Source organism: Pongo pygmaeus, chromosome 2, assembly GCF_028885625.2.
Source record: "Pongo pygmaeus isolate AG05252 chromosome 2, NHGRI_mPonPyg2-v2.0_pri, whole genome shotgun sequence".
NCBI classification, from domain to species: domain Eukaryota; kingdom Metazoa; phylum Chordata; class Mammalia; order Primates; family Hominidae; genus Pongo; species Pongo pygmaeus.
Window position 1 is genome coordinate 78,851,433 of NC_085930.1, and position 24,715 is coordinate 78,876,147.

At 37.0% G+C, this 24,715-nt stretch overlaps 1 protein-coding gene across 4 annotated transcripts in view; it reads left to right on the plus strand.

Annotated features, from left to right (window-relative positions):
* The window catches only part of CNTN3 (contactin 3), a 353,916-nt gene that overhangs the window by 73,512 nt on the left and 255,689 nt on the right, over window positions 1-24,715 (plus strand). For all 4 annotated transcript variants that reach the window (XM_054483033.2, XM_063661832.1, XM_063661833.1 and 1 more), the window contains exon 2: window positions 24,020-24,154. In XM_054483033.2, coding sequence (XP_054339008.1) covers window positions 24,100-24,154 — 55 coding nt within the window. In that variant the 5' untranslated portion in view covers window positions 24,020-24,099. The remainder of the gene's footprint in view (window positions 1-24,019; window positions 24,155-24,715) is intronic.

Consider the following 24,715-nt stretch of genomic DNA (forward strand, 5'->3'; position numbering starts at 1 on the left):
TGGTCAGGAGATCGTGACCATCCTGGCTAACATGGTGAAACCCTGTCTCTACTAAAAATACAAAAAAATTGCCAGGTGTGGTGGCATGCACCTGTAGTCCCAGCTACTCAGGAAGCTGAGGCAGGAGAATTGCTTGAACCTGGGAGGTGGAGGTTGCCTTGAGCTGATATCACGCCACTGCACTCCAGCCTGGGCGACAAAGCGAGACTCTATCCTCTGCACCACTTTCCCCCCACCAAAAAAAGTGTTTCATCTAGGACACGTGTATTAAATGAAGATTCCTTGATCTCACACTGATGTTTTCATTGAGTTAGTGCAAGTGGGGAGGAGGGTTCTGTCATTGAATTTTTAAATAAGTACCCCAAGGGACTCTGGATAAGCTGAAGATATCTATACATCATTAAATCTTCTTGTGTTCATAAAACTGTGCTATAAATACTACATTAAGAGCCAAACATTCTGACATGTGTTCAGTGAAGAGTTCAACAATATGATCTGAAAACGCAGAAAGGCTCTTTTCAACTTCAAAGTTTCTCGGAGTCAGGCATGTTATATTCTTGAGCTATTCAGTCATATTGTTATATCATAAGGTTTTAAGTTCATAGCATAATATATTGAGAAGAAATTCTAATAATGCCTTTTCCCTTTCAGTGCCAACCTGACCTCCCTTGTCAGTTCCCTCAGTGTATTTTCTGCCTCGTGGTCTGTGATCAATACAGAGAAATCAGTTTGTGTTCTTTCTGACTCTTGCATTCCTGGAGTTTCTGATTAATTTTGCCTCAATGACTCTACAAACTCCTCCATTGCAAATTGGAAGTTTAACTTGAACTTGTCATTCAAATATGATTAAAAACTATTTTTGAGAAGTGGGTTTTTAAAATACGTTCTTTTAGCAGTCTTTGATCTGGGCCTTCTTTTAAACTGGAAAAACTCTTAATATGAAGACTTGATTAGGTGTTCACAAAATCACTGCCCTCCCCAGTTTCATTTTTTTGACTGTCTCAGTTTTTCTTCCTGGCTTGAGTGTTCCTGTGATTTTCTGAGAATGGGAAAATGGGGCTGTGAAGTCAATTATGGCCCACTTACTTGTTTGACTATATATTGTTCATATTTTTGTGGCTGCCTTGATGACAGTGACCCTTAGAGTATTTTTTTAGGAGGAGGGGTACAAATTAATATCTATACATAAAATATGAAATCTGCAAGTAAAATTGGAAAATAAAACTGAAGATCTAATATGTGGTATTTTCAGTGATCTACTACTAAATTAGTTTATATCATTTTACCTGGAAAATACATTAGCTTATTTATATTCATTAATGTTTCCTATTAATCTGTATTTTCATCTTTCTCCATTTTGGATCTGAGAGTACATTCTCACACCATTCTAACACCTTCTTTTAGAAAACAGTGATAAGTATCCAAACTAGCACTTTGCCTGGAGCATTAAATACCAAAACCCTGTCTTGACCAGGTCACTCCTGAGATGTTCTCAGAAGATCTGTTCCCATCAGAAATTAACATTCCCAAGCAATAAATGACATGCTAGTTTTAAATCTTATTTTTTGGTCACATCATCTTCTTAAATACTCCTATATTCAATTTTATCTTGATTGTTTATATCCTACTTTTTCATGCATTTCACGTACTTTCTGCCTATTGAATACTTTGAAACTTAATACACTATTTTTTTTTCTTATTTGAGACACGGTCTTGCTCAGTTGCCCAGGGTGGAGTGCAGTGGTGTGCACTCATAGCACACTGCAGCTTTGAACTCATGGGTTCAAGGGATTCTCCTACCTCAGCCTCCCAAGTAGCTGGGACTACACTACAGGCACATGCCACCATGCATGGCTAATTTTTATTTTAATTTTTGTAGAGATGGGAATCTTGGTATATTGACCATGCTGGTGTGGAACTCCTGACCTCAAGCAATCCTCCTGCCCCAGTCTCCCGAAATGCTGGGATAACAGGCCAAAAATTCATTCTTTCAATCATAATTTTTTACATTATAAAGAAAATATAAAGCCATGAGAGAATTTTTTCAATTTTAAAAGTAGAAAGCCATAAGTAGGCACAAAATTGTCAAATCTTTTGAACACTGTTTAAACAATATATATGATTGACAAATTTACACTGTTAGCTACAGTCAAGACTATGATTATGGCCCAGTCATGTCAAACTGAAAAGTTAATTGTTTCTCATTCATCATATTATTTAGTACTACTTAATGCATCTTAGCTGAATAGTTAATGTTAGTGTACCTAATGTTTCTCACATCACTGTGTGGATCAGTATGCGTTAAAAACTTTTTCAAAAATGTGCTTTCTCAGGCTTCAGATTTTGCTTGGGTAGAGGAAATACACATGGATTTTGAAAAATCTCCCTAGTACTAAATCCACTATTTTAATGTTCTGATTTATCTTCTTATAATTATGCAGGTTGCTGCCAGGTTAATTTTCTTAAGTCACTTCTTTAAATGAATCTTTGTTCCAAAGCCTTGGTGGCTCTTCATCTCTATAGGATGAAATTTATAATTTTCAGTGTTTCACCTCCAGCCTTTTCACCTCTGAAGAGGCTGGAGTATACTACATGAAAAAAATTATTTTATTTTTCATCACCCAGGCTAGAGTGCAGTGGTGCAATGAGCTCACTGCAACCTTTTACTCCCAGGCTCAAGTAATCCTCCTGCTTCAGCCTCCCAAATAGCTGGGACTGTAGGTGGGCACCACCACGCCTGGCTAATTTTTAATTTTTTTTTTTTTCAGAGACAGAGTCTTGCTATGTTGTCCAGGCTAGTCTCAAACTCCTGGCCACAAGCAATCCTCCTGCCTTGGCTTCCCAAGTGCTGGTGTTACAAGCATGAGCCATTGCACCCAGTCCATACTACATTGTTAAACATAGTTTTTCTGAAAGCTACAAACAAGCAGTGAGAGTTGAGAACCAATTTGTGAGATACAATTTTCCATTGTATTCTACTTGAACTCTTTGTTCTAATCTACAGCTTTATAGAGTTTAGAAAAAAATACTATTTTCTTTTATAGTGAAACATTTTTTCATACAAAAGAATATATGTTGCATGTATGTAACTTATAATGAACAATAAAATAAACTCTCATGACCCCAGCACATAGCTTAATAGGACATTGTCCGTGACTTTGAAGCCTAGTTTATGTTCCTCCTTATTTGAGGCTCTTTCCTTGCCCTTGGGGTCACTACTGTTTGGATTTTACATTTATTATTTTCTTGCTTTTCCTTTAGTTTTACTATGTATTCATGTAACTCTACAATTGTTAAGTTTTATATTTTTGTATTTTATATAAATAATATTATACTCTATTCTTCTGCAGTGTACTTTTTCAATTTGATATATTTTTGAGTTTTGATTAGGTAGACATGTAAACCTGTACTTCACTGATTGTTTCTGCTATGTAGTAGTTCATCGACTGAATCTACCACAGTTCATTTATCTGCCCACTTATTGAAGGACATCGGTTTATTTTATGTTTTTGCTATTAGCTATGATGCTGCTATGATCATTTTTGTGCATGTTGAGTAGCGTAAAAGGGTAAGAGTTTCTCTAGTATGGGTGTCAAGGAGAGTAACTGCTATGCCTTCAGCTTGAAATGGAATTGCTATGCCATTTCAGCATGAAAATGGTGATGGCACGATGTTTTCCAACATGGTTAGTATGGACCTACACTCCTACAGTCAGGATATGAGAGTTCCTTTTGTTTCATTGACTCATGAACACTTGATACCCTCTAACTTTTTACTTCCTGCTATTAGTTTTACCTAGAGTGTGAGATTTTCAGTAATATTTGATGTTACTCTTTTTGGTTCGCTATATTTTATGCAGTGGTTTTTAATTACTAAATTAAAACAATAAATTTAAAGTATTTTGATAGAAGAAATAGGCTACATAACACTCTTACGACTGCAAACATAGAAATTAAATATATTGCCTGTGTATATATGCACATATAAACTAGAATGAATGATTACTTATTAGTATTGATTAAATAGGACCACTTGGCTTTCTAATTTATTTTTTGCATACTGGTTGAATTAGGGATGAGGTATGTAGTTTGGAAAAAGAGAAGCAGAAGAAAGTTTTTGGCAGGTAGGAGGCAGTGTAGGGAAGTAGAGAGGTAGAGCTTTGGGGACCTTCTACCAATATGTCACTTAGCCGTGTGCAAATTGCTTGATTACTCAAATTCCAATTCCTCATCTGACAATTCGTATACCAATAGTACTTACCCTGTTAGTGTGAAGATTAATACATATAAAGTACTTTGTGTAGATGCTGACGTATAGTAAGTAAATACTCAACAAACTTCACTGACTATTGTTAACTAAGGTGCTTACCATCTGCTTGGAGGAACAGGATATACATAAAGAAAAAAGCAAAGAAAACATATTCTAAGTGCCCAAATCAGACCAATTCATTGTTTATAACCAAATCAATGTTCATATCAACTTGTGGTAGGGAAAGAAATATTAACCGTTAAGCACTATGCAAAGGAAATCCCCTAAACTTTAGAATCTAAAACTGTTCCTTATATCTATTCACACTTCTCCACATGCCCCCACTACTTTTATTGAAAGAGAAATGAGGAGGAATCCATGAAGAAAATCTTGGGTATATGTATACACACAAATAGAAATCAGAGAATTAGGAAGCTCACAGAGCAGCCAGCTTTCTATTTCAGCTATATACTTCTTCAAACATGGATGGCTGCCAGCCCTCAAGAAGGGATGTGTTTTGCTAACTGTGCACTTTCCCAGTTCTTAGAAACATTGTCCCCTGGAGTGGTAACCTTGTAGAAGGCAAGCTTCCATAATAGAATGTGCTTCATGGCGGGTCATACAGGTCTGGATTTTATGTGTGCAGTTCTGGAAGGCTCTCTGCCGGGTCCTTCTGTCACCTCTTCATAGCAAATGGAACTTCCTTTCTGAACAAATACAATGTGGAAATGGGAAATAAAGCCTTTACGTTTGGACTGTATTAAGGGTCTTTTCATTGTAACTGCACATTCTTTTTTCCCCCTCATTTCTAATCCTAGTTCTTTACCCACCCACTCCATCCACTCCTTAGAGCCTTAATGGAGCAAAGTATGTGTCAGTAAGCTCAAATGTGAAAACAGGAATGAAGGATAACCAGCACTCAACAGAAAAGCAGCACCGGAATCCCATCTACAGTTATTTATGTAGGGACTGCCTGGATGATGACGTATTAATTTTTTTTTCATCCCAGAAGAAACTGGTGTTTTCAACTGGTGAAGGAGTCATGTGGCTATTTCAGGAGGTGGAAACATAGCAGCTCAAATTCTAAGATTCCACTGGAGTAGACTCCAGAGGCTTGGTGATGGTGGGCAAATCACTTTATTGCCCTAAGCCTTAGTTTCCTTCTTTGTAAATGGGAATAGTCATAGTACTTCCCTCATATGGCTGGTGGAAAGATTAAACACACTCACCACTGGGCACAAGATAGTCAATAAATGACATGAATTACCATCAGCATTTGACTTTTAATACTTGTAACAGAAACATTTCTTAGCACCAATATTCAGTACTAAATACTTTTAATAAATTGAACCCTGATGTCCCTAAGTGACAGTCCTGCTTAAAATGGTACATTAAATTGTTGGATCTCAGTGTCATCATCTGTCCTGTGCTAGATATGTGTTTACTGATGCTCGGATCCAGGTCTGTGGGAGACCATAGCGTGGAAAGAAAATAGCATATATTGAAATTAATGGGAGGCTTTCTTTTTAAAATATTAGAAAGAGACCATTTAGATGGTCCTTTTTAAGGTGAAAAATCAACTGAAGTATTTTTTTTTAATGTGAGAAGGGTGACATTTAATATATTTTTGAAAGAGCATGGTACTGCCCAGTTAGAATGGGCAACAGCTGTGCATAATTGGCACAGCTGAGCTGTGTACACCTGGGCTAAATATCCACCTGGAATCTAGTGAATGCAAGGGTTGGGTTGTGGCTACAGATCTTCAGCAATTTCTTGGCTTTCAGTTACGAGTCTCTATAAAAACAGCAGCTTTGTTTTTGATTTCTGTCCTCCACTACTGCCTTAGGGAAGCTTATTTCACAGAAAAGCACCACCTACCAAAGACCTGGATGTCCACACATCCTTTATATCCATGATAGCATAAAATATGTATGTTTTCAAAATGCTCAAATGATAACAACCTTTATTTATTCAAATACACATGCTCCAATAAATTAGAGCATCTCCAAAATGAACATTAAACAGAAAGACTTTAAGTAGGATACATTGGAATCCATCCTTTTTGTTGTTCCTTGAAAATATGTCTCAAAGCACCCGTTTTGCTAAGTAAAATAATAGATCTCTGACCCTGAAAATAATTGGGCTCAGGAGGCATACACAGGGAGAGAATTTTAACTGAAGTTCAGTGTTCTCGGCTTTATCTTGTGATAAAACCTTGATCACTCTGCTTTAAAACTGTAAAATTAGTAGATTATGTAACCAAAATAAAGAACATTCTTATTGCACCCAACAAAGTGTTTCACAAACAGTTACTAATTAATCTGCACAAAATCCTTTCAACTAAGTATCAACACCCACCCCAAGTTTATATAAAAAGCCTCACTGTAGTTGGTTGTTGGGGATCTCAATTGCAACTCATCAGCTCAGATGACACAAGAAATTGTGCCTCCTGTGTTTCTATAACTCAGCTTTTTCTTTTTGTTTATGAGCAAACTCTCATCCTGCTTCCCCAGGTGTCCTGTCACATTTCTGAATCATTGCAGAGCTTATGAATTATGAGATGTGTGATGAGCAAGACTTAGAAGGATGGGCCATGGGTCATTCATTCATCCATCTATCTAGGTTGTCTCTGTCCACCGTCCCTTCCCCTCAAGGCTGCCCTTCTGCGTTTCTGGATCTTGGAATCTCTTGTAGATCCATCTCCTTGCGAGCTCTGGGTTACCATTCTTCTCTTCGATTTTTCCATTCCCCTGTAGACCTCCATCCCTCCATCTCTGGGAAATATTGGTCTTGAAGGAAATCCTCTGTTCTTTGTTAATATACTTCTTGCTGAGGCTTTTGTTGAATAGTCTCAGTGATTTTTTGGAAACTACTCGTGCTTTCGGAAAACAGCTCATTTGGGGAACAACATGAAATTTTGTTCCATCCTTCCTCTGCCTTCCCTGCTGCAAGAAGTCACAGAGCTAGCAAAAGGGGGAGATTTCAGGGAAAATAAAACCAAATTAAAAATGGTTAAACAACCACCGAGGCAAAGATGCCACTGAGTCTTGTTATTGACAGTTAGGACTGGAATTTGGAAGCTACTTGTGTCCTAGCTAGTGGTTCCCAGATGCATTGACAACCCTGCAGCAGAATTACTTTGGAAAGTTTTTTAAAAATACAAATTCTGGGCCTGGTGCCTGGAAATTATGATTCAGTGGACCAGGGGATCTGTGTTTTTACATAGTTCCCCCACATGTTCTGATATGGAGCAAAGCGTGGCAACTACTTCCCTAAATCTGACGTTCATTAATTCAACACATATTGTTTTGAGTGTCTGCTATGGCCTGGGCACCATGATAGGCTTTTGGCTTTTGGGTACTCGTGAGGACGCACATGGAGATGGCTAGGTGGAAGTGAGCACAGCAGAGCGTATTTTTATTTGAAGAGGAGTCTCTTAATAGTTTCTTGTTGTTGTTAATGTTATCGTACTATTGTTCCTCCTCCATAAGAGTATGTATTCAGAGGCCTCAAACTCCTCGTCTCAGGACACATCTTGTCTACAGGCAAGTTTTGTTAGGCCAGCTATGTGTGTGTGTGTGTGTGTGTGTGTGTGTGTTTTAAATGAAAATATGACAGGTTTGCAATTATTGTCTAAAATAATTTTTAGACAATAATTGCCCCTCTTTAGTGAGTGGATAGGCACCTGGCAGCTCAGTGCCACCACCCCTTTGGCACTCTGCTCTGATTTATAAGGCCTACCTGGTTCTTTAATATCCTCAGATTCTAAGTACATTGAGAAAATTGGAATATGTGTTTGTGAAAACTTCCACTTGTTTTTGTTACTCTGAAATAATAGGCTTGGTGAAGGGAACTTGTTCTGCTCCTACAAAATAAAATGTCTCCAAATGTCCACATGGTGGTACCTTATCGGAGGGTCTAAATAAGCAGGAAGTAAGTAGAGTCCATGCTCTGAACAAACCAGAAATTGCAAAGTTCATTCCAAGAGCTTATTTATCACAAATGTATTCGTCTAGGCAGAGTTCTGGGTACTGAAGAAACAACACTGGTCTGGTATTCGGAGTTGGATCTCTACTGTTGCTTTTTAGTAAATTCAATTTTGTCTCCTAAATCAGTCTTGGGAAGTGGGGGAAATGAAACCACATTGATTACTATTGTGTGATCTGAAATGTGTCAACTCTCAGGTTCACTTCAGTGTTTTCATTAAGGACCTCAAACTTTTCCTGCTAGTAGTTACAAATGCCTTCCTAATATTTAGTATAGGGTACAATTAGAAAAGGTTAATATCTGTATGGTGCACTGAGGTACTGAGGGGAGGCTTCTGTGGCCTAAGGCATCCTGTTGACGTAGGGCTGAGGAGATCTCCAATCTGGCACCGTTTTTGGGACCCTCTGAACATTTGTTGCAAAGTTTTGGTTCTTACACAGGAGCTCATTCAGGGATGAATGAGGAACATCTCCGTAAATAAAATGTAATACCTTCTTGCATAACAGATGTCTTTTTCTGAAAAGTGAAAGAGATGTGTCCTTTCTCTCAGTGTCCCACTTCCTTCAGTAAAAAGAGTAAGAATTTTTTTTAAATTTTATTCCTGAATAGAGGAAAATATTGAATTGTTTCTAATATGTAGTGTTGCATATTTCTTCTGGAGCAATGGAGTGACCAACCCTAGGTTTTAGAATTTTAGATGGGAAAATACATTTTGGTTAGAGGTTTCAAGACGGGCTGCAGCTGAGTTGCAGATATATTTGGTTTGGTCGGCACGAATGTCTTGAAGTTGTGATTTTCGACTTCAAAACGTGGCTTGCTAAGGTTAAAAATTGGGAGATCAAAAAATATATTACAAAAATAAAAACTGAAAGATCTCATTAGAAATCTCTGGAAGTCCAGGGTCTTCTGAAACAAAGAGTTCACAGTCAGTCTGGCAGTTCACAATCAGGCTGTCTGGCAGCCCCAGGCTCGCATTGTATCGCATTGACAGCCCTCCAGGCTGAGTTGGATGTGCTCACACACTCCTGTTCTCAGTCTCCACCCTCCATATGCTTTTGTATCTGGCCTATCAGACTCGAGTGTATCTGCAGATCATTACATACAGGCAGTCAGTTTGTGTCTTTCCCTCTCTCTCCCTCCCATTGTGTTTTATGCTGTCATCTTGAATCATTGCTATTTGTATAAAAACAAATGGTGGCTTGTTGCTGCATGAGTTTGGGAGTACTTCTCCCATCTTTCCTCAGCTGAAGTTGATACTGTGAGTATAAATTCAAGCTGGTATCACAGTTTGCCCCAATTTAGATTGACACTTCTGTATTGATAGAGTGAATGTTTTACACACCTAGATACAGCCCCTAATAGGTGTGAATTCTAAGCAGATAACTATTCATAGCCATGGTTAGCATTTCAAAAAGGTGTCAAAATCACTCAATTTGCTGTGATAAAGCAAATTTTAAAAACACAGTTAAGCTGAACAAGTGTTTAAACAAAAAGATGTAAGCAGCCCAGGAGCAGTGTTTGTCTCTTCAAAAATGAGTTAGAGACCTAGGTTTGAGTTCATATTTTATTTAAGACTTTGATTTATCTCCAGACAAGGTGTCAATTATATTTAATTTTTTTTTGAAATCATAGCAGTAACCATCACAACTCAAATACCAGCTCAGCATATAATCACAGTCTTAATTCTTATAACCAATTTATGTGCACACCATTCCCATTTTACAGTTGTAAAATTTGAAGTCTAAAGAGGTTTAAGTGTTTAGGTTGGTGCAAAAGTAATTGTTGTTTTTGCAAAAACCGCAATTACTTTTGCACCAATCTAATAACTTGCCCAAGACTACATATGTATATATCATACTTAACTGTAAGTCATTCTGCCTCTTACACATTTAAAAATGTTCTCTTAGTAAGAAACAAGTTATTTTAGGGCTCAATACTTACAGTACATTGCACTTCTATAGCATCATTTTACAAAGAAGTGCCAACTCATTAAATTCAGTATATCTGAATAGTTTCTGTTCTATTCTACTTCATTTGTTTAAAACAAACAAAAACTCTACATACAGCATCTTAAACACAACCTACAGTTTGAGAAACACTGACTTAGAAGCTTAACATAAAATGGAAAGATCTTTGCTGTATTTTACAATAAAAATAGTTCTTTAAGATTCCATGTTTAAAAAATGGTACAGATAAGATTTTTACATTTTGATGTAAGCAAATTACATAAAACCTGTGTGCAAATAATGAAAAAAAAAATAAAGTGGGGATATGAGAGGGTGAGTGGAGCTGTAGACAAAACAAGAATAGCAGAATATTAATACTGATTTTTTTAAGTTGGGTGATGGGCATAAGGGGCTCATGCTATTCTGTTTACTTTTAATTTGTTTAGAATTTCACCTGGTAAAAAGGTCAGTTTTAAGAAGTGCACCAAGCTCTTAGATCCTGTTTTCCCACAAGACTCCTGGTTGTATGAGAGCAGAACATGTGAAGGATGAAGTGTGTCCTTTCTTTGGTAAAATTCTGAACAGAAAGTAGCTAGGCTGGATGGTAGCTGATTCTCCAGTCTTCTGATGATACTAAGCTGCTCTGAAGTTGGGATTCTTACCTTGACATGATTGTCATTTGGGCTGGATAATTGTTTGCAGTGGGTGGCTGTCCTGTGGTATGGCAGAGTATTTAGTGGTATCACTAAACCCTAACCCCTAGGTGCCAGTAGCTCATCTGTATCCCTCCCCAGCAAGTGGCTACCCCAAACATCCTCAGATATTGTTGAGTGTCTCCTGGGGGCCCAGGTCATTCTCAATGGAGAATCTCTACACTAGAGCTTAAAAATATTACCTCACCTTGCATTTATGCCTCTCTAGGCTTTGAACAAAAATACAAAGCTTCAGAGGACCACTTTCTTCCCAAGCCTTAGGGTAAACCTGAAACAGATTAAACCAAATAATAATACCCAGGGATTGACTAGGAAATACTAGATTCAGGCATCTGTATGAAATTGGGAATGTTGGTTAATGTTTTTCTACCTCAGTTATCTCATCTGTAATATGGGGGTGGTGGTAGTAAATGACATAACATGTGTGCATATTTATAAAAGCAGTTAGAGTATTGCCTGGCACATGTTCAATTTGAGTGTTTGCCATTATTATCTACCTACCACCCATAGTGCCAGAATTGTGGTTTGGATATCTTGAGGAGTAAAGTGATTCTCTGAAGTGCTGCATTAGTATTATATTTAGTTATTAGCCCTCCTAAATGTATCTGAGTGCTTTGAGCATGTTTGCTTGTATGTTTAGCCTAAGAGAGCTCCCTGAGTAGTTTCAGAGTTAAGAGAAGGAAGTATGGTGGTAGTACGCAGTTGGTTTCCAGAGCTCCTCAAAATGGAGTGACTCTATAAAATCAAACTATGGTTTCTAAATTAATTTACCTATGAATATGAAAATACAACCACAGGCACATAGGACATGCTGAGCATCTGGCACTGGCCAGGCATCATCATTTCTGTGACCTCTTGGAGACACTGATAAGGATCCTCCAAGACGAGCCTGATGGTTCTCCAGAAAATGCCTCCATCCCAGAGCCAGCTTTTCTGTTTTGGCCATGGGATACAGTTCATCACTTCTGTTTGCTTTTCAGCATACTTTTGACCTTGCTCATGTGATTTTGGCTAAGGTGGAATCATTATCATGCATGTTAATCCCGAGAAGACTCTTCCCTTTAAAAAATTCAGACCTTTTTCTTCTTACATTTTGAATTTTCCTACTCACTTTATGAATACAGTAGTCCCCCCTTATCTAAGGTATCATTTTCTGTGGTTTCAGTTACCCAACGTCAGCTGTAGTCCAAAAATATTAAATGGAAAATTCCCAAAATGAACAATTCATAAGTTTTAGATTGCATGCCATTCTGAGCAGTGTGATGAAATCTCACACCATCCTGCTGTTTCCTGGCTGAGGAATTGAATCCTCTCTTTGTCCAGGGGACCCACGCTGTGGATGCTCCCCACCTGTGAGTCACTTAGGAGTCATTTCAATGATCAAGTCATTGCCAACAGTCGTTGCCATATTGCAGTGTTGTGTTCAAATCACCCTTGTTTTATTTTTATTACAGTGGATTTCTATAATTGTTCTATTTGATTATTGTTGTTCATCTCTGTCTTATTTCTAAATTAAACTTTATCATAGGTATGTATATATAGGAAAGAATAAAGTATACATAAGGTTTGGTACTATCTGCAGTTTCAAGCATCCACTAGGGGGTCTTGGAATGTATGCCCCACAGATAAGGGGATCTACTGTATGCTCAGGAATTTTCCAACTTAAAACCATTAATCATGGCTGTCTCTTTACCCTCTACCCATCTCTAGCCATGATCCCATCTCTCTCATTCTCACTTATTGAAAGAATAGTTGATTCTTTCTGTTTCTGGTTCCTCACCCATTATTCACACATCTATCCACCGCTATGTGGCTGATCCTTCCCAAAGACTCCACTGAATCTGGGCTTGATAACATCCCGAAAAGCATTTATTTAGCAAATTAATTTTCTTTCCTTCCTTCCTCTTTCCTCTCTCCCTCTCTTTATCCCTCCTCCTCCTGTTTTTTCTGTTTCTTTATGACTTAAAAAATTTATTGAGGTAAAGTTTACATACCATTAAATTCACTCTTATTAGTGTACAATTCAGTGCCTTAGTAACTTTGATGGTCGACCATCACCACATCCTGTTTTGGAATGTTTCCATCACACTAGAAGGAACCCTCATGCCCATTTGCAGTTATGCCCCATCCCACTCCCAGCCTCAGGACATCTATCTGTTTGAATGTTGTCACTCTCTTGCAGAACTGAACACTCTACACCCTTAGCTTTCCTAACACAGTCCACATGTGAGTCATACTGGGACTCTCAGAATGTTCCTTTTGTCTTCTACAGAAGGGAGCTTATCTTCCTCTGCTCACACCCTTAACCATTGGGCTTCTCCAACCTTCTCCCTCGGCCCAGTGCTTTGTGGGCTTTCCCTGAGTCATTTCTCTCACTCCATGAATCACCTATCTGGCCTAGATTTTCCACTGTTCTGTGTCCCTGTGTTTATCTCTTTCCTTGTCTCCTAGGTAAGCCGACCTTTTTCTCTAAGAATTACTTCAGATGCTACCTATTCTAGGATGGCGCTGTGATATCCCCCATTTTCTAATTGTTGGTTGTACTTCCTGTCTATAACTACATGGAAGAAGCACCACTCATGAGATGTAACCCTAAGTCAGCTTTCTAGTCTTTCCTGCCTGCTATGGGAGTTCTTCTCTTAGCTCCTTTCCTGCTGCAGATGAAAACTCAGGTAGCCCCACCCACTCCACTTCTGATAATGCTTAGGTAAGGGATACAATTTCAAGCAAAAAAATTAAAATGTCCTGTCTTATGTAATAGTTAAAAGGTAAAACTTTATTTAAAGGGAAAACTAATCTCCCTCCCTGGTGCTAAGCTGGTGCGGAGGGAAGGTCTACAGTTAAAGAAATAATGTTTTGGCTTCTTTTCTCATGTAGCTCACCTACACTGCTTGCCCCAACTCGGTAATTCCAATTCTGCTAAGTATTTTGCCCGGAAGAGAAGAAAGGAGACCAGCAAGTTCAACTTGATGGATCCTGTTGTAGTGGCTTAGCATCATGTCACTTTGGACTTGCTAAAAGTGTAGAACTGGCATTTTCTTCCAGTGGTTCTTCCATGGGTTCACTTGAGATTCCAAAACACTGGGGATATTTCCCACTCAGTTCCCTGAATGTAGTGCTACATTCTCCCTCTTCCCCACCCCAGCTAGCCACTTCCTTCTTTCTCAGCCCCCATAAGTCCAGAGATACACTAGGTCCTCTGTGAGGTTTCTTTTCCCCAGAAGGGGGTTCTCCTGCCCAGGATGTATAATAACGACATTCCACAGGCACTCACCCGTGTGTGTCTGGCGCACAGGAAACATCATGTATTCTGTGCCTCTAACATCTCTGAGAATCCCTTTCCTTCACCAGTTGCAACCCTCTATTTGGCTCCAGCGTGCTCTCATTCTCATTTAGTGGTCTCATTTGATATCATCCCAGACCACTGCATCCCTCCAAAGGCAGCTCTCTGTGGTCTCCTTGATGTGTAACCTTAAAGTGCAACTTAAAAGGAGTACCTGCCTTCCTCTCTGTGAGGAAGAGTTCTTTCCAAAGACACCCCTTTCTCAAAGCCTCTACTCAGTCTCTGGACAACTCTGATGTGAGTGAGCCGTGAGAACCAGGCAAATGGTTTTGCAGGATCTCTTTTAAATGTTTACACTTCTTTCTGGCACCTCCCTTTGGGATGTAATACCTGCTGAGTCTTGGTGGTCCAGGAAACTTCGCATGAGCATCCTGTTACAGACCTCTGTCTTCCAGTCTAGAATCTCTTATTAAAATGTAGTATAATTGTATTTATGGTCAATGTGCTACTTGAGAGTGTAAGTGCCTTGAAGACATGAAGTTATTTTAAAATATTCTTTCTCTGTGCTTATACCTGACATGCTGCAGGCACGCAGTGAATTTGAGTTTTTCCCCAAGATCACTCTCCTTCCAGGATTATGAGGTGAGGAACAGAATGGTCTGGGCTAGTGTGCACAGTTAGAACTCAATGTTGAAACTCTTTCTATTTCAGCCAGAAAGTTCTCGTTAGCACTTTTGATTTCATTTACCTTTTTCTACTCAGTGAATTTGAGTTTTTCCCCAAGATCACTCTCCTTCCATGATTATGAGGTGAGGAACAGAATGGTCTGGACTAGTGTGCAAAGTTATAACTCAATGTTGAAACTCTTTCTATTTCAGCCAAAAAGTTCTCTTTAGGACTTTTCATTTCATTTACCTTTTTCTACTCAACTCCCAAAAAAATATTGTTTACAGATTTTTCACATTTTACCATTTTAGGAATAAATTGGTTTTTTTTCTTTTAAAAATGTTTCATTTCATAATTTATACCACTGTGAACACTAGTGTAATAAATGATTTTACAAATTTTTGTGGCAGATTACTGGGACATTATCCTTAGTGGTAACCTCTCAGTAGTTTCAGAAAACCTTTAGAATGAGACTGAGGAACCACTCAAATAATAAGTAAATTATTTTGATAACTATATAAAAACATTTTAATTCTAAAAGTGAATTTACGGCACCTACATACATGTCAAGCTAAAACAAAATGGATTCTTAGAGTTGCCACTATATTTTCCAGTTGGTAAAGTTTCTAAACACATGACCCAGGCAGCTGAGGTAGTGACTATGCAAACAAAATTTCAGTGCCACGTGTTGAGCTCTGTACTGTTTGAAATATTTCAACGTGGAAGATACATTACTTTTCTATTGTTAACCCATTGTAAAAGTTTATTAATGCTTTGGATAATAGATATATGTACACTGAAGAATATTTAAAATTTTTGAGAGACTGTATAGTGAAAATTTTTATCTTTCTATTCTCTATTCCTGACCCCACAGTTTTCCTCCCCAGAGTTAACTGCTTTTAACAGGTCTCATATATCATTCAAGAACTATTTTGTGTAGTTATAAATATATATGCTGTATATATATATACTATATACAGCAAATATGGAGACAAAAAATACCCATATTTCTTTTGCACACAGTGTTTTGCACCTTATGTTTGTGGTTTACTGTGTCTTTGAAGTATTTTCATTTAATCCCAAAGAGAGTTGCTGCATTCTTCTACATTCGTGCCTATTATAGGGATGGTGCATTACTGCAGTGCATATGCTTGAAATCAAGCAGTGGAATTTTTATGTTAATAGTCAAGTCCTTTCCCTTTACAGAAGAAGTAACTGAAATTAAACTTTCAATTGCCAGTTATATTAATACAGACCTTTGAAAATACATAAAATATCAGGTTATACTTTATGGCTCTCTAATGATCTGATTACTTAAGCATTCCCTTTGGTATCTATTGTGTGGGGAAAATATGTTGTAAGTACACAGTTTCTATCTTCTCTTTGACAGATTTGTTCACCCACCTGTGTCTCTATTTCTTTATCTGAAAAATGGGGGGTGATAACAGAAAGATCCCCATGAGTGGCTGTGAGGATTATAGTGGGTTAATATATAGGAAGCACTTACAGCAGTGCCTGGCACATAATGGGCACTCCATAAAAGTTAGTATTATTACATTACTATTTAGTTTCCTTCCTGGTATTGTAAAATTGTCTTTGCAGAAAAACATTTATATTATATTATATTATAAAGCTATTTTTAAATCCTAAGTAAATATATGGTGGCAAGGAATGTTGTTATGTAGACTTAGCAAAGGTACATTCTTCATTATCGTACAAGGAGGTCTGGAATAATTTCCCATTGAATCAAAGGGAAGGAAAATCTACATACCCTTTATAATTATTTAAATTTGTCTTTGTTCATTTTGTTTCATGTTTAACTTGGAAGATGTCTTGGAAAAGAATAGATCATAGAAGTTGCTTATCATTTAGTTTTCCTTTCATCACTAAATGTAGTAAGACCCTAAAGTCTAAGTTCCTTTTATGTGTAAAGGTTATTTTTAGGAAAATAATGACACTTAAAAAATGTTCCAAAAAAGCACCTTAGATTTGGCTACCTTGGAAAAGCATTAGACAGTGCTGTTCTCCTTCAGGGATGAAGAGTTGCTTTCAGAATCCTGCAACACTGTTGAAACTCAGACTTGCTCTTAAACAAAAAGCTTGTCTTGAAACATGCTACAAGCGACAGACGTTATTGCATGTCAAGTACAAATAGTCATCCATAAGTGCAGAGAGGCTTGTAAAGCAGTGTGACCTGGAATTGGCCAAGTTAATTTGAGGTTTAAAGCAAAGCAAGAACATTGAAGCAAACCCTTTGTAAAGTATACTTAAAAAGTGTTGACATGTTATCTAACATTTTGAAGCATGTCGGTTGGCATAATTAGGTAACTGTGTCTTGTCCCTTTAGCTTGCACTTGGTTGAAACTAGTGGAATCAATTGAAAAACAGCTTTGTAACTTTTTTCTGGCATAGCATCAGTGATGTTGGTCTTGCCAGAGAAGATCTCTTTGAGTTGAGGACAAATTGAAAGAAGCTCTGAAACCAACACATAGCATTTCAGAATGTTCTGGCAATATTTTTATTATTATTATTATTATTATTATTATTATTATTCTTTAAGTTTTAGGGTACATGTGCACAATGTGTAGGTTAGCTACATATGTATACATGTGCCATGCTGGTGTGCTGCACCCATTAACTCGCCATTTAGCATTAGGTATATCTCCTAATGCTATCCCTCGCCCCTCTCCCCACCCCACAACACTCCCCAGAGTGTGATGTTCCCCTTCCTGTGTCCATGTGTTCTCATTGTTCAGTTCCCACCTATGAGTGAGAACATGTGGTGTTTGGTTTTTTGTCCTTATGATAGTTTACTGAGAATGATTATTTCCAATTTCATCCATGTCCCTACAAAGGACATGAACTCATCATTTTTTATGGCTGCATAGTATTCCATGGTCTATATGTGACACATTTTCTTAATTGTTCTGGCAATATTTTTGTATTGCCACCCCATCTACTGCAATATACATACAACAAGAGCTCTGATTCTGTTTGCTACTACTTATGTCCAGTGATTGCTAGAAGACCAGAAGCAAAAATTAACAGAATGTCAGAGATGACATACCTCACCATATAAAAAACAATGTCATAATTTAAACTTATTTGTCAAGTTTTTCAACAGTAACCTCAGGAATATTTGTTTCTTTGAACAGGATTTTCCTTTTCTTCGATTTGTATAGTTTAGATTTATTTCCGTTTTCATAAAATTTTCATTAATTTATGCATGAAAATAAGCAAGAAATCTTTGGATATACACACATGAACACACATATGTATATAGGCATACACATATATACATATGATTCCTATGTAAAAGAAATTATTTTTCAGTGTAATAAAGCGTGGAGTACACACAAGTTAGCTTATGTCTGTCTATGTGCATTTGAACTACAGAGATAGATGCGTTTGTAGATTTGGCTGATTCTGAAAAGGGACCTTAACCTACAAAAGGTTACAAATCACTATTTTTTGAAGATTATTGTCTAGTAGGAGAGAGAAGCCATGGTTTAAATAATACAATAGAAGGTGTTGAAAGTGTTGAGGGTCAAGGGAGAGAATATAAAGTGCTGTAGGTGTTCACGGGAGCACGGGATAACTTCCAGCCAGCATTCACCCTATTTGTCCATTGTTCTGCGGTCAACACAGAACTGTGGGTATGGAAGGTAACATCAAACTGGGCACATGATATCCTTCCCTCTTTGCTACTGAACACTTGTGAAGTGCAGGAAAGATGGGTGAGCTGTTTTAAGAATTTTGGATTTGGAGCCCAGAGTTCATGTAACTTTCATCACCTATCTGGCCAGTTTTCAGCAGGAGGGAGGCAGGGTCAGCACGCAGAATGGATGAACTGCATCTCTGGAAGATGTGAAGATTATGGATGAGTGAATGAGTGAGTGACTACGAATGAACAAATTGGTTATGTGATGCATGATTTCTGATCTGACAGGATACACAGTCTCAACAAGCCAGTATACTCCTTAACTAGTTGGCTACCATGCTAGTGTAGTTGCATACCATGAGAGTGAGTTAATGTAAGTTCTAGAAGATTCACAGTACAACGCCCATAGGTATCAAATTTTTATCCACTAATAATTGAATATTTTACTATAATAAATGTCTTTAACCTGCTCAAGTTTTTTTTTGGTGAAGATTAGGAATAATATATATTCATAAATATAATTCGTTTCTGAAATATCGAAATTGGAGATGACTTTTTGTAGATGCAAGAGAGGGTGGTGTATTAAGCAATCCTTATGGTTAAAATTGCTGTAGGGTTTTTCTCTTTGAGAAAGAAAATGCTTGTTAGGTACATGTTATCTGAAAGAAATGTTGCCAAATCATTCTCACACCTAAACTTTCTCCACATAAAGAAATGTAACTCTCAGCATTTGCCAAGATGATATTCAAGGTTGTCTGTATACATTAAAAATAATAAATACATATCAATATTTCATGATATCTGCAGGCTTAGTAGCAGTTTTGTAAAGTATATGATGAGCCACAAATGGTTTCTTCCTTCTTTTAGAGCAACCAGGCACAACTATTTAGAGCATTTTTGGTTTTGAGTCCAAGGTCTAGCATTTTTTAGCTCAGCTGACATTAAGAATAGATAGTACGGTTGTCAATAAGCACTAAATTTGGGGGCTGTTTAAAGATTGCCATGAGAACATGTTGTGAATATATTAAGCTTTAGCCCTTAAATGCAAATGTCTATTAGCAGGGAAAATTCTAAAGGGTATCTATTTTTTCTTTGGCTTAAAACATTCCTGGGAATAGTAGAATATTCTTATTGTAGCAGATGACATTTTGATTTGTATTTGTCTCGCTTCAGTAGCTTCCTTTGTATTTATTTTAGCTTTGTGATTTCAGAAGTGGGGGGAGCTTTAATATGTCCCCTCTCTCTGTGACAATACGTGGCAATGCTGAGAAGTCAGACTGTGATTGTATTAATTACCTTCATTATTTATAAAGCTAATGTCCTACTTTAACATTGATTAAAAATAAGCAACATAATTTTAAAAAATCTTCCTGAATGACATTTCCTTTTATCTTCAAACCTTATACAGTGTGTGCATGTGTGTACATATAAATGAATATTATATGAGTATTAACATATCTTTTCTCTTAAATCAAATTCTTTGTCTATTGTTTTCTAGTTTCTAATTTCTACGAATTTGTGGGTGAGAGTAAAATTGGTATGTTGCAAAATGTGTTCTCTTTTCATCTTGTTAAGCCAGACACAGATTATAATATTTCTAATTTGAATGTTTATTTCAAATATGATTATTTCACCTCCCTGATTAAACTTGCAGTTAACCTTTCAACGGTTTTATTCTGCGACTAATACCCTTAGCCAGACATACAAGATTGACCCCCATACATCTTCAGTCTCATTTCATACCACGCTGAGCTTTGCCACGTGTATTTCATCTCTTTAGTCTTCTTTCTGTTTGTGCAACCTGACAGCAGAAACATACCATGAGCACCTAAGCCACAGGGCCTTTGCATATTCTATTTCCTATGCCCAGAGGTGATTGTTAAAATATTTAACCAGCAGTAGGGCATGCATACTGGTCAATCCAAAGTGACATGGGCTAGAGCAGGATTCTGGAGGCCTCTGCTGAGACTTTTGGTTGGCTCCAGAGAGGTGTGGTGGGGTCCTGGTACAGCATGGAGATAAGTAGTAGTTAATGGGGGAGTAGTGTCCAGACATTAGCTACTCACAGGCCTATCTGCCACCTCATAAATCCATACCAAGTACTTGTCTACACTAGGAAAATTTCCTCCTTCCCTCACTCTGCAGCACATACACACACCTCATTATGTCATCTCTTCTTTTCTTCCTCTGTACCCCAGTTCCTCAGAGAAGTTTTCCCTAACCTTCCTGATGAGGACTGTTCTCATTTAGGCTTTCATAGAAACGTCTACCCCTCCACTGTACCTTTCACGTAGGCAATTTATAAATGCCCCATACTCGTTTAAACAAGGTGTCACTGGCAATAGTTGATAAATTCCATGAGTACGGGGATTATCAGTCTCCTGACAATCCCATCACCACCTCCACCTCCCTCTAGAATTGTAATCCCAGCACCGAAGAGGTACTCAATACGTTTTTATTGAATGAATGAGTTTTCAAAAATAATTTAGAGCTTCTTGGAACACATTTATATGTTTTAAATATAACCAATGTACATGTTATCTTGGGAATGGATTGTTGGGAAGATAACGTTTTTTGAAAACAATCACCTTTTTTATGCCTTCTCATACACTTCCCTGAAACAATTTTCAAATGGTGGCCAGATCCCATGCTGTGACTTATCCTTTGGTTCCAGTAGAAATGCTTTTCACTCACTTGATGTCCAGTGCAAAGATTTAATCTCCTGAGTGACTCATTCATTGTTCTTAAAGCTCTGCAAGAAACATTGCTTGAAAGCCTCCTGTGAAAGGGTATTTGGAACATTGGAGCAACCAGTGATGGGTAAACTGTGGTTCTACCTTCAGAGATTTATCAATCAATATAGTAATTTACTCCTTATCTTATTTATAAGAGTTTATAATATTCTCTTTTCCCATTACAATATTAGGACGCAGACCATGTATTTTTTTCCAAATGACATAAGGTAGAGCTTCATATATTTATTTGAATAGTTTTTGATATTAAAGATGAGGATGATAATGGCAACGTTACTGCACAATTGTTTGCTAGAGTTTCCCGTTCCTTTCCTGAAATTCCCAACTACCTATTCTTTTTAAGTCTGTTATTCTGTTATTGCCGAATTCTTTCTAAGTTAGATTTCGTGTGTGTACTGGATAGCTATAACTTCTTTGAAGAAGGAAGTACCAGTTCAATCAATGTACTCCTCAAGCCTTTGCAGTGGTCGAGTCTTACCCATTGTCCCTAGACTTCAGTGCGTGTTACTATCATTTCCTAGCTTCTCATGAGTCTTAGACATATATATGTATCAGATTAATGTATCTCATGTTTCACATGCCTTTTATGACTAGTTAGCATTGTATTTTATTTGATAATTTAAAAAATATTATTGGTTTTCCACTCTTATCTATCTATATGTGTATGCATGTTTGTATGTGTTTCATCTTTCTCCTGATTTTTGGACCACGGTTTCCTCAAATGCATGATTAGGAGAAAAACTATGGCTGTCAGTTATAAATTAAATCTAATCTAGAATGATTTCAGTTATCATTTAAATTAGTAATTGAAAATAATTGTGGACACAGGATATGTCATTGATTGAGCAGAAGAAGGAAGGAAGGAAGGCAAGATACCTGAGGCCCTTTGGTCCAAGCAGGGAAAATCAGCCACTGGAAAGGCTTGAGCAGTATAGTGATTGATTGAGGTGGAATGTGTGTCTCTCCCCCCTATATTTAAATTATTCAATAATTTTGGCCATCAATCACCTGGGACCTGATGCTGTTAAAAATAACTTCAAAAAGTCTGTTTTCTATGCACAGTGTAGCAGATACTACGTGTGCCCTACTCATCCTCTTGCCTTCATCACTTCAGTGCACACACCACTTTTAATAGCTAGCATATGCATTTCTTCCCTTTTTTTTTTCTTTTTCCACCTCTGGAGTTATTTACTGCCCTAGTAGGAGATTACAAGTACTGGGCAATTACTACTATTATGGGAATTGGTGTAAATACTCCAGCTGCCTTGCCCCTTTGCAAGAATAACTCAGAGATGACTCTTGGATGACTCTCAGGCATGGGTTCTGTAAGAACTGGACTTCCAGTCACCCATGGTGTTAGAAGGCTTTATATTTCACCCTTTCTAAGCTGCCTTCCTTTTCCTATCTTACTTCCCCATCCTGTCTGTTTTTGTTCTTCACTTCCCAAGTAAATTACTTGCACTTGAATTCATTTTGTCTTATTTGTGTTGTGAAACCCAAACTGAGACATGCAGTTTGCAGCAGTGGGGATATTGAGTGAAGGTTAAATGTCAATGGTACTACTGTAAGTTGTTAACCTGAAATTCTTAGAACAGTAGTTCTCAGTTGTATTTTCACTTGTTTCAGATTCCAGTGGACCTAGAGAGAGTGATGCCTAGGCATTCTAGCCACAATTCCATCTCTTACATCCTACCCAGAATATATATTAGATTGCAGGCACCTAAGAACATCTTATAGGAATGATGACCTAACGTATTATTTTAAGTATATATTTTTCAAGTTGTCATATTTTTATTATTTGAGTTCTTATTATTTGGGACGTACATAATATCTGATTGCATATGCCACATGTTAGGAACCCATTGTTGGGAACCACTGTCTACAGGAGGCTGAGTTCTCTCTTTGGGTCAGTGACAGCTAAAACAGCTCAATCAGTAGCGCTGCTGAATCAGAGAGTTGTGTCCGTTCCTTACTAAAGTAGCAAACTTTAAAATCATTAATTCCCTGTGTGGTACCAACTGAATTGTAGGAGTCCAGAGATTTAGGTCTGTGTATCGCGCATACTTGATCGTTAACCATGCAGCTTAACTAGTTTTGAGTGGCCACTCAGAATGACACAAGACTTTCACATAATTATTTCCTCTCAACCAACATATTCAAGTTTATGAAAATTAAAGCAAAAAAGAAAATGGTTTCATTTGCAAGGTTCTCAGACTGAACATTTTCTACCATTAGCATTTTAAAATCTGTTTTACACAGCATATATAATTGGGAGCTTTCTGCAGTTTTCTAAAAAAATAGGTCTAAGATGGACACTGATAATGCTATCTATAATTTGCATGCTTTATTAGGAATTCAGAAACTGCAAAAATTAGTGCTTCAAGATTTCTGCTTATTTGACGCTGTTAGTTTTGCCAGAATGCTATCGTTAGAGAAAATGGAAAAAGTTAGAATTTTAGGTTAATGTTTTCTTTCTTGAAATTATCTAGCAAAAGTTTTAATAATTAATATATTAAAACTTAATATTTTAGTACTGGTAAACATTTCAAATTCTATAAGATCATTTCCATCTACCTATGAGTTACATGTTTTTTAAGTATCTACATTTCAAGTGTCCTCTATTTTGTATTAAAACATATTTGTTTTATCTGAGGGTTTTCAGTGTCTCCAAATGATAAACAGTTTTTACGAAAAGAAGAAAATCTCTTTTTTTAAGCAGCTTTTTTTTTTTTAACGAACTTCTTTGTACATATATTTTACAGATTAAAGGATTTACCTGAAGACAAAGCATTCTATTCATCAGAGACTGGACAAGAGTTACTCTTGCATTTGGCAATTAAAGATGATATTTCCATGGAAACAGTTGATCCTGCTTTCATTCATTGGCTGCTTAGGAGGTAAAAAAAATCCTGTATTTTCTAAGTTGAGGTTAGAAGTATACTCGAGTCATATGCTTACATAATTTTTAGATGTTGAAATAAAACTCCACCAATAGCAAAGAAAAACAAATGTTTTTCCCCCCAAAAGGAAAATTTAAATTCTCTAATCTGATAACTGGGTTCTTATTCCTTCCCTTATTTTTGTAAGCCATTTTTATTTCCATAGCAAATATAATGACATCTGATATTACAGATCTACTATAATATTATGCTTTGGTATTATGAATATAACATCAAATTTGAGCATGTTAATTTGTGACTTTTTTTTTCCAAAGGAACATAAAGAGGTGAGATCTCACATATAAAGGAGCATATAAATTTAAAAAGTGCTGGTATTTTCATATGTTTTACTTTTAGCAAATAACTTATCTAAAGGACCAAAACTGAATATGGATACAATTTTCTTTTTTAATTTTGGAAAATTTGAAATTTAGAATAAAGTAGAAAGAAAAAATGAAAAAATTATCATCTTTGACACATACAAAAGCAACTATTACAAATCATTTGTTGTATTTTCTT